General features: G+C 47.2%; 2 protein-coding genes across 2 annotated transcripts; both read left to right on the plus strand.

Annotated features, from left to right (window-relative positions):
• Positions 1 to 3,077: 3,077 nt before the first annotated feature.
• LOC113887971 (melanoma-associated antigen B4-like) lies at positions 3,078 to 4,109 on the plus strand. The gene has a single exon (XM_027535350.1). It carries the CDS (start codon positions 3,078 to 3,080, stop codon positions 4,107 to 4,109), a length of 1,032 nt encoding a protein of 343 aa, XP_027391151.1.
• A 3,502-nt stretch (positions 4,110 to 7,611) lies between these two features.
• On the plus strand, positions 7,612 to 9,605 carry LOC113887570 (melanoma-associated antigen B5-like). The gene has a single exon (XM_027534755.1). The coding sequence runs from the start codon at positions 8,005 to 8,007 to the stop codon at positions 8,791 to 8,793; it is 789 nt and encodes a 262-aa protein (XP_027390556.1). The 5' UTR covers positions 7,612 to 8,004; the 3' UTR covers positions 8,794 to 9,605.
• The last annotated feature ends 859 nt before the right edge of the window (positions 9,606 to 10,464 follow it).

Below are 10,464 nucleotides of genomic sequence, written 5' to 3' on the forward strand. Positions count from 1 at the left end.
ACTGCTGTTCTGTGACAACCTGGAGGACTGAGATGGGGGTGGCCTGAGGGATGCTCATGGAGGGGAATATAAGTATACTTAGAGCAGCTTCATACTGTTGTACAACAGAAACTAACACACTATAAAGCAATTCTCCTCCAATTAAAATTTTTCATAAACGCTCTACTCATTTAAAATGCAGAAACAATCTGGACAAGAACACATAGCCAGTACAGAGTTATATTCAACAATGCCAAATGAATAAGAGACAGGAACAATGAAGAGCAAAGATAACATAAGAATTTATCCTCAAATTAAAAATCTTAGGATACACGCACAGAAAATATTGAAACATATAAATAACTTCGGCTATCTCGGATCACTATAGCAAAATCAGGAGTCTGGCCTGGAAGAATCAACAATTACTTAGACCACGTAATAGAAAATACACCATAAATAAAAGCAACCATACCAAAAAAGCGTACCTACAAAGAAACCTCAGAACAATGCATACATTCCACATAGAGGCAACAAGAAGAATTTCCTGACAGTCTTAGGAGAAAGAAGTCTCAGAAGAATAGTATGTTATGTGTATTCATGAGGAGCAGATATTGTAAGACTGTCGATGTTTCTTAACTCTTTACAGATCTACTCCAGTCAGACCAGCTGAGACCACAATCAAACATGGGATGCTGTTTACTGAACCCAGAATAAACCGTGGAAAACTTATACAAGGAATAAAGACAACTATTAACAGAAGCCATAACACAAAACTAAATAGTGCCCAAGGCAAAATAAGTCTCTAATGAACTGACCCTATGAGTGTCAAGGTGAGGGAGTCCTCAGAGACTGACAAGGGCTGTGCAGGCTACAAGGGAAGAAGACAACAGGATCAGCTGGAAAAGGCTTTAAAGTTCAGCTCTTGATTCTTCCACTGTGCCCTGGGGCCATGAATCGCTACAGCCTCACTAAAGGAATCTGAGGTAGCATCTCACAGCTCCCATGCCAAGACCCTGGGGAACCAGTTTGAGTTGGATGTGGCAGCATGGCCCAGAGGTCATGAAAAAACCAGCACAAACTTTGTTAGTGGATGACAACTGGCCCTTTTAAGTGATCACCTTAATAGACTATCATGCAGGGACTAAAAGAGAAAACTTAGTATCCCAAAAATTGTACCAAAGGACAGAAATTCACCTCAGAATTTTCGAGCAATGCCCTTGCAGTCGACTAAGAGCCCATAGTGAGAACCGTCAGGCTAAGGAGCCCCTTCACTTACTCTGCTGGGATGGTGTGGGGCATGGTTGGGGACAGAGGTGGATTCATTCAGAAAGGGAAGGATTTCCAGGCCCTGCCAGCAGTCAATATGAAGATCCTGAGTGAGATGTGAGGGGTTCACACCACAGAAGGCAGTCTTCCATTCTTCCCTCTCAGCTCATCTTACCTGCAGCAGCCATTTCCTGGAAGCCTCAGGCAGAAGGGCCCAGAGGAGATGTACGTGCACTTCTCACCAGGAGTCTCGGAACCTGATGTCTTTGATGGGAGGCCTTGGCCTCAGGTCAGCAGATGGGACGTAGCCCACCACCTACAGGGGTCAAGGGAAGACATGGAGAGTGGACGGAGCCTCACTCAGCTCAGAAGTCGGGGCCTGAAAGTGCCCTCACTGTCATTCTCAGGAGCCCCAGGAAGCCTATTCGGCCAGGCCAGAAACAATTCCTGCTGGGTTGCTGACGGAAGCTAGAGCTGGGAGGGAGGCCTGTAGACTCCGCTTGGTACAGGGAAGGTCTCAGGATCCGCGACGATTCAAGGAAAAGTCCACATGCCAATCCTCCGGGAAGCTCCCCCGGAACCCCGCCCTCCCTGGCCCCACCTCTGCTGTCCACCGGGAACACAGATCCACATGACAGGAAGTGACGACAATGCAACACGCTGAGGCTGCTGCCGTCTTAGAGAACTGCCGTGTAGGGTACCTAGATGGAGGACTCCCAGGTCTCAACAGGTGTCCAAGTGTGAGGAGACGTGAGTTACAAGTGTGGGACACACGTCCAGCACGCCCAAGCCTTTCCCTCTGAAAAGAGGGGGCCGGACAACCCCCGGCCACTCTGCCCCTGCTCTCCCCTGGAGAATTCGGGCCTGCATCTTAAGCCCCAAGTCCATCCACTTCACCCAGGTGGTCTCCGAGAGGAAGGCTTCGGTCCGGGGCTGGTGGACTCCAGTTCTGCTCATTAGAGGGAAAGCCCCGAGCCCTGTAGCTAAAGGAGGGACCGTCGGGAAGTACTGAGGGCCTCTACACCCTAGAACGGCAGCCACGTGAAACCGTCCCCCCCCCCCGCCCCCAGACTTGGCCTCAGAGCATCCGGGTAGGATCTGGGCAGCTCTAACTGCTGCAGGTCACCCTCATTGTGATCTCGGATGCGGGACACTGAGGGAGGAGGGCACCTCGGTCTGAGGGGTTGGTAGCTGGTCAGTACAGGGAGGATGTCAGGGCTCAGGAGGAGCCAGGGTGAGGACCATCCTCGCCGACACACGGGCGAATCAGGACCCTCCCCTGTAGTCAATGCTTACTCCCGGCCAAACACAGGGAAGGAGGGCTGCGGTCTGAGTGGGGAGGTTAGAGCTTGCATACAGAAGGGCGGGTCCCGGGACCCTTAGGTGGGAGGCTGAGCACTCCCTCCTCTCCTTCTCCAGTCACAGGGAAGATGGCAGCATCAGCCTTCAGAGCAGAACAGGAATTGGGGCGGGTGCTAGGGGGTCATTCCCCATTTTTCATCCTAACTCTGAATGTGAACTGAAAGGACATGCCTCCCCTGCCAGACCCCATAGGCCCGCCTCTAACGCCCAGGCAGGGATGTCTGGCTGTGCCCAGGGCTCACTCTCACTTCTTCCTCAGGGGTCTCAGGGGACAGGCTGACAAGGAGAACAGGAGACTTGTGGGTCCTAGAGCAGTGGACTCAAGGCCACCTACAAAGCGGACTTCGTTTAAACCCGGGATGACCCTCTCTGGTGTAGGTGCTAACAACATTTCTTTTTCCTTCCTCAAGGCCACTCAAAGCCTGCCTTCCTAACTGCAGTCCCGCCTGCGGTCCCTGACTTGTGTCATCATGCCTCGGAAGCACAAAAACAAGCAACATGCCCATGGGAAACACCACCAGGTCCAGGGGGACACTCAGGAGGCCCAGGCCAGTGCTGCTGCAGCCCCAGGAGAGGAGTGCCCCTCCTCCCCCTCTTCTGCCCCTCAGGGTTCTCCCCCGAGCTCCCCTGCTGCTGGCAATCGCCAGGAGCTTCAGGGAGCCATGGCCCCTAGCTCTCCTGTTGCAGAGGCTTCCTGTGCAGGATCTGAGGAAGGTGCCCAGGGCCCCAAGGAGGAAAGTGCATATGCTGCCCAGGCAGCCCTGCTCGCTTGGAGCATTCGCAAAGATCCTCTGATGAGGAAGGCCAGCATGATGATGGATTTCCTGCTGGAGAGGTACACCAAGAAGGAGCCCATCACACAGAATGGCATGCTGAATGTCACTGGCAGGAAGTACAAGCAGTACTTGCCTGAGATCCTGAGCAGAGCCTCTGAGCGTGTGGAGCTGGTGTTTGGCCTGGAGCTGAAGGAATTTGACTGCAGCAGGAACATCTACACTCTCGTCAACAAGTTCAGTCTCGGGGTTGAGGAAGGTGCAAGTGATGAGGAGGAGCTGCCCAAGTCTGGTCTCCTCATGGCACTCCTGGGCATCATCTTTATGAAGGGTAACTGCACCAGTGAGGAGGAGATCTGGGATTTCCTCAATGTGTTTGGGATCCATGCTGGGAAGAAGCACTCCATCTTTGGGGAGCCCAGAAAGCTCATCACCAAAGATCTGGTGCAGAAGGGGTACCTCAACTACCACCAGGTGCCCAATAGTGATCCTCCGGGCTACGAGTTCCTGTGGGGCCCGCGAGCTTATGCTGAGACCACTAAGATGAAGGTGTTGGAAGTTCTGACCAAGATCCAGGATAAGGTCCCGAGTTCCTTCCCAGACCTCTATGACGAGGCTCCGAGAGGTCAGGTGGAGAGAGCAGGGCTGAGAGGCGTGGCCTGGGTTCCAACAGTGGCTGAAGCCAGTGCCCCTACCAGGGCCAAGTCCTATAGCTCCTCCCATATCTAGAGAGGGGTTAGGGCACTTTGTTCCCTTTGTGTTGGAAGAGAACAATCCACCTCTTAAATAGTGCGGGGTTGTAGGGGTGGGGGGAACAAAACCCATATGTTCTTCACAGTTTTAAGTAGTAAGGGAGTTTAGGTGCAGGTTTAACAAAATATACATGTTTTCCTTTTATCCATATGAATAATATCTAGTCAAAAGTAGATGACTTAGGTAAGGAGATAGAGGTTTTTTGTATTTTTAAATGTCACTACTCTTCATAAGGTTTATTTTGCTTCAGAATCTAGGTTTATTAATGTCATGGATGTCATGTTTACTGCTGTTAGGTTTAAGAATAAGAATTCATTATTTATAAACAAGTTGAAAAGACTTCAATATTTTCCTTATGGTCCAGAACAAGGTAACATAACATTGGAATATAATTTTACTTGGAAATGTGTCTAAGAACCCAAGAGATAAGTATTTGGGATCACAAAGCTTTCAGAGTAAATGCTGGTTTATTCTTTGTCTTCTTATCTGTCCTCTTTCCGTGTAAAAGTTAATAACATGGATTAGATTTGTTTAGCTTATTCATACTGTATGGCACTTAAATCATAATAAAACAGAGTCTTTCCTCATTATTTCCTTGTTATCCCAAATTAATTGACCATCTTCTGTTTAGAAGGCTTTCTTACAACTGGGTTGGTAAGAAAATGAAGCCCAGGCACTGCCCATGGAATTTTGAGTCTAGCAGCAGGTAACATATAAGGAAGGTGGTGAGCTAACTCTAAGGAATAAACAAATCATAAATTTAAGTGGGGGAGGTGTGGAAGTGGAGGTTCCAGATGAGAGCAAGCAAGTCGAAGTTACATGATTAAGGCGGCACTGGGTTTTGGGAAACGTCTAGTTCCTTGGTGGGAGGTCATTTTCAGTCCAGATGCATGATGGGCTAGATGAAGCTGTGGGAGTGATGCTAGACACTCATATGATGGTTCTCAGAGGTGAGGCTGTAAATCTGGAGTATATCTAAACCATGTATTCACCATTGTTTGGGGATATCCGAAAACCATAGGGAATGGAAGGGGCCCTGTGCACTTGAGCCAGGTCAAATGAACACTCACACTACATGTTTTCATCAAAAGCTGTCCAGAGAGTTTCTGAGAAATAAGGGTGATACCCATTGAAGCGAGATGCCAAGACATCACTGGTCTGTCTCTTTTTCTGGGATGGGAGCACCAGAACATGTTCTGTTAAACGGGCAGTTTAATTAGGTTATGTTTAGTGTAATTTGGCAAACTTTAAGGGAGGGCTCAATTTTTACTGTCAGTGGGATTAAATTAGGGGTGGTTTGGACAAAAAAAAGCACCTGAGAGGGAAGTTGCTGGTCCTTGAGACAAATGAACTTGTCCTTGCATCCATGTGGAGAAGATAACCCCAAACACCTATTAAAACAGGTGCTCAAATAGGGAAATATTGCTTAGTTTTACTTGCTTGGGAGCATTAGTCGTGATGTGGATTTGATTATTGTTTGGAGTTGCATATTCTCTAGTATAACTTGGAAGTTAAATTATATGATGGAAGTTTGTTATCATTCGGGGTCAAAATCACCTTCGTAATAACTGGCATTCATTCAAATTACCAAAGCTTGCCTCATATTCTACCAGGTGATTTACATAGATCACACATGTCTGTGGTCCTACACTATAGACTCTTTCAAACACAATTTGCAGATAAAGAAGCTCAAACTCAACGCTCATAAATGATAGGAGCTGGACTGAACCCCGGCACTGAATTCCTCCAGAGCCCATACTGTGCCATTCCTCCAGGATGAGGCTAAACTTGGGTCACTTCCTTTCTGAACATTAGTCCAAAAGGTATTTCACATGTTAAATAGCAGAATTTCATACCCCAAACACAGTTTTGGAATAAAAAGCCCCAGGAATAAGTAACAAAAAATGAAAATAAAAGTGAAATATGAATAAGGAAGGAGACAGCATTCAGTGACAATTTATTTACAAAGGAAATGTCAGTAAACTGCAATAGATCAGGGATGCAGAAAGTCATTTAATTCAGCCCCTTCCTTTCAGAGAGTAAATCTGTTAAGAGTGAAGGTTCTACAAGAGGCTGTGTCTGGTCAGTAAAGAGAAGGAAGAGATCAGCATGTTTTCTCTGATAGCACACCACCTATGCTGGGGCCCCTCCCAGACTGCAGCTTCCCCATCACTCCTGGGACTCAGCCCATTCTCTGTGAGATTTGTTGCAGGCAGACTAAGACTTTTCAAAGACGTGGCTTTTCCCAAGAAGTCTTTCATAGAAGAGACAGGAGTCAAAGACAGATGAATGAGGAACTGAAGTCACAGAGAGACTGGCCTGTGTCGGCTCTCAGAAGGCCAAGACAGGGCTGCCAGGCTGTGCATTCCCTCACTTCTTTTCAGGGCTTGCAAGGACATGGTCTTTGGTCTACATGGGTCACCTTAGATTGAAAGAAAGAGGAAATCCAGAGTCCCCCAGGAGTCAAGGTGAGGCACCTGAGTGAGGGCATACCCTTACACTGAACACAGATGGCCCCAAGAAGCCTGAATCCTGATGTCATCCCTGAAGGCAGAGGTAGGAGTAGCCTCATGTGGCATTCCCAGACATTCCCTCTCTGGCACCACAAAGAGTGAGGACATTAGTCTCAGGAGAGCTCCCTTATGTAATCAGAGAAATGAGCTCCAAATACTGCCAGGAGTCCAGCTTTGGACTTACACAACCCCCAGACCTCAGAACTCTGAGGAAACCACACAGAACCCTGCCCTTCCTGGCATCCCTGGGATACCTGTTCATTGTTGACATGACATGCGCATTTCCCTCTATGATGTCAGAAGGGGGGGGGGTGGGGATATGGTCCGAGGGGTGTAGCCTAGGGCCAGCAGTGGGATTATTTCCAGGTTTTCCAGAAACCAACTGAATACCCTGAAGACGAAGGGAACCACACAGCCCATAACCATATGATTCATCTCATCCTCTGCACCTCAGAAGACCAAGGACGGGTATGGACAGATGAGGAGAATCTTACTTTCTCCTAGGGGTCTCACAGAGATGCTTCCCCTACTATAAGAAAGAATAGTAGTAGAAGTGGTGGTCTTAAGTGGAAGGAAGGGTAGAATTTCAGGCCACAACAGAGGTCAAAGCAAGGACTGAGGGATCATCTACCAATAAAAAGAAGTGATAATGAATCCAGCCCTGTTCCTTATAGCCCTTGAAGAACCAGGGCAGAGCTATCAAGCTGAAGTTCCACCAACATTTATTTATATCAGGTGTGTAGGAAGTGAAACCCTTAGTATGAAGGTGGAAATACTATTCCAAGAAAGGGATGGGGGCACCAGGCCCTATGGGGAACTAAAGAAAGCACTCTTAATTCGTTTTGAGGACTCCAGAGGCCAGGACAGAAAACTTCCCAATGAGCACTCAGTACTGGGTGATAACTACTGACTGGGGTGATAAGCTGAGGACATCTTCACTTCTCAGAAATCCCAGGGAAATTTGTGATGACAACTAGAGGACAGCAGAGGGAATGGGTCCTATGACTGGCCACTAGCTGGGTGGTGGTCTTGAATGTGAAATAACAGATGTGTCTGTGCAGGAGACTACCAGCCCCTTCTGTCACCCCAGATTGCCTGAGGCAGGGGTAGCAGGATGACACCTAAAGATCACTCTAATTTCCTTCAGTATGTTTCCCAAAGGACAGCTGATTAGGAGAATAGGAACCCTGGGGGGGTTTCAGAACAGTGCCCTCAAGAAAACCACAAATGTAGCCTTCCTGATAACCAAGGTGGTATTTCCGTGCTGCGGCTGCACACTCAATCTGCATCTTCCTGTGGGCCCTTATCACCTGCCCTCCTACTCACACTTCTAATCATTGTCCCCCAGCACAGGCATCATGCCTCGGGGTCAGAATCATAAGCTCTGCATCTGTGAGAAATGCCACCAAGCCCGATATGAGCTCCAAGGTCACAGAGGAGTTCAGCCCGCTGCAGTAATGGAAGAGCTTCCCTCTACCTCTTCTCTTTTAGAAGATAATTCACAGAGCTCCTCAGCTACTGGGTCAAATAGCACTTTCCAGGGGTCTTCGGAAGCCCCATCTACTACCAGCACTTTTTCAACTACTTCTGACACAACATCTGATGAAGAAGATATCAGTCAAGATGAGGAAGATTCAGGTTCCTCCAATGTCTCATCTTCTACCTACAGTGATACTCTGAACAGCATGACAAGTTTGTTGGAACAGTTCCTTCTGCATAAATATAAAATGAAGCAGCCCATCAGGAAGGAAAACATGCTGAAGATTATCCACCCAAGATACCATAACCGATTTGCCGAGATTCTCAAGAGAGCCTCTGAACACATCGAGGCTGTCTTTGCAGTTGACTTGAAGGAAGTTGATTCAACCATCCACTCCTATGACCTTGTCAGCAAACTGAACCTGCCCAACAATGGGAGAGTGTGGGATGGTAGGGGCTTACCTAAGACCGGTCTCTTGATGATAGTTCTGGGTGTGATCTTAGTGAAGGGCAACTGTGCCGCTGAGGAAGACATCTGGAAATTCTTGAATATGATGCGAGTATATGCTGGGAGAAAACACTTCATCTACGGAGAGCCCAGGAAGCTCATCACCAAAGACTTTCTGACGAGGAAGTACCTGGAGTACCACCAAGTTGCCAATCAGTGATCTTCCACGTTAGGAGTTCCTGTGGGCCCATGAGCTGATGCTGAAACCAGAAAAATGAAAGTCTTGGGAGTATTTGGCAAAAGTCAATGATACGGTCCCCAGTGCCTTCTCATCACAATATGAAAAAGCTTTGCGATATGAGAAGAAGAGAGCTCGAGCCACAGTTCCAGCAAGGCCTGGCACCACTGTCACTTCCAGGCATGTTCCACGGCCACGTCCAGAAGCTTCTCCCACCCCTACTGAAGACCAAGACTTTTAAAAAGTCATCCAGATAAGAAAATTTGACATCAAATTAGGGACTTTTGCCGAAATGGGAATCAATCCCTCAATAACACTGCTGGGACAATGGAATGAAAAAATAAAATGAAAAAAAATTCAAAACATGATCAACCTTGATTGTTCTCCATCTTTTCTGTCTTCTGTTTTGTAAAATTAAATAATTTATACCTCGATATGCTTCATGAAAAATGCAGGAGGTATTAAACCTTAACAAGGTAGACCTCTTACTGTCTTCATTTATTTTTTGAGCATCTGCTCTTTGAAAGGCTCTATGCTAGTTCTGGTGCAGCTAAGATCAAGACCTCCCCTATGCCCATACAACTTTAGAAACAAGGAGCTGCAGTCACATAAGCAAGATCTTGAGATAGCCTTTAGGAATGACAGGAAAGTAAAAAGACTATCCAGGAAGAAATCTCTACCTGGGGTAATGTACTGATTTGTTAGGCTTTCCACAACAAAACCCCACAGAATGAGTGGCTGAAACAATGGAATTTTATTGTCTCAGAGTTCTAGAGGCTGCAAGTCCAAGATCAGGGCTGGTTAACCCTGAGGCCTCTCCCCTTGGCTGCCAGGTGGCAACCCTCTTCACTTGGCATTCCTTTTGAGTACATATATCCCTGGTGCCTCCTTTTGTGTCCCATTCTCTTCTTATAGTCACACGGGTTATGGCCCATCCTAATGACTTCATTTTAACTCAACCATCCCTTTAAAGACCTTATTTCTAACTACAGTTGCATTCTGAAGTACTCTGAGTTATGCTTTCAATATGCATTTGTGGAAGGGACACAATTTGACCCCTAACAGACAGAAATCTAAGGTGTCTCTGCTCTTATCTCAATGCAGGAGATTCCAGGGCACAGACTGGTATTCTACACACATCGTCTCCGGGGAGTTTCTGAGATGTAAGGGTGAATTCCCTTGAGGTGCTTAGGGAAGAAGGACATTCCTCCCTTTACACCTTTTGAATTTTTGTGGTTAGACTACTAGTAAACTTGACACAAGACAGGTTAACAGGAGAAAAAGAGACAAATTGCAATTCACGTGCACAAGAAGTGTCATAGAAATGGGACCTAAAAAGTGGGCAAAGCAGGCAGCTTCTTTTTTGTAGATAACAAAACAATTTGTGAGGAATCGACAGGACAAATCAACTTAGGTTTTAGGTACTCAACTAGTAAGGAATCTAAACAGAATCTGTACCCAGGGTAGTAAATGAAAGACTTAACAAGGTTTGTGTATACAGGCTTCTCTGCTTGAACTGCCTACTTCTGGTTAGAAGGGTTTCCCTCTGACTCCAGATGCAGGCAGTACATCCTTCATATGAGATGCATTTCCTGCTCTCAGGGAGGCAGAAATCGGGGGGTGGCAGCATGTCCCTCCTCTGTTGGCTGTTTC

Source organism: Bos indicus x Bos taurus, chromosome X (genome assembly GCF_003369695.1).
Source record: "Bos indicus x Bos taurus breed Angus x Brahman F1 hybrid chromosome X, Bos_hybrid_MaternalHap_v2.0, whole genome shotgun sequence".
Lineage (NCBI taxonomy): Eukaryota > Metazoa > Chordata > Mammalia > Artiodactyla > Bovidae > Bos > Bos indicus x Bos taurus.

Bases quoted from the DNA above. Each gene is read 5' to 3' on its own strand.
- LOC113887971 (XM_027535350.1), top strand. From the start codon at position 3,078: ATGCCTCGGAAGCACAAAAACAAGCAACATGCCCATGGGAAACACCAC.
- LOC113887570 (XM_027534755.1), top strand. From the start codon at position 8,005: ATGCCTCGGGGTCAGAATCATAAGCTCTGCATCTGTGAGAAATGCCAC.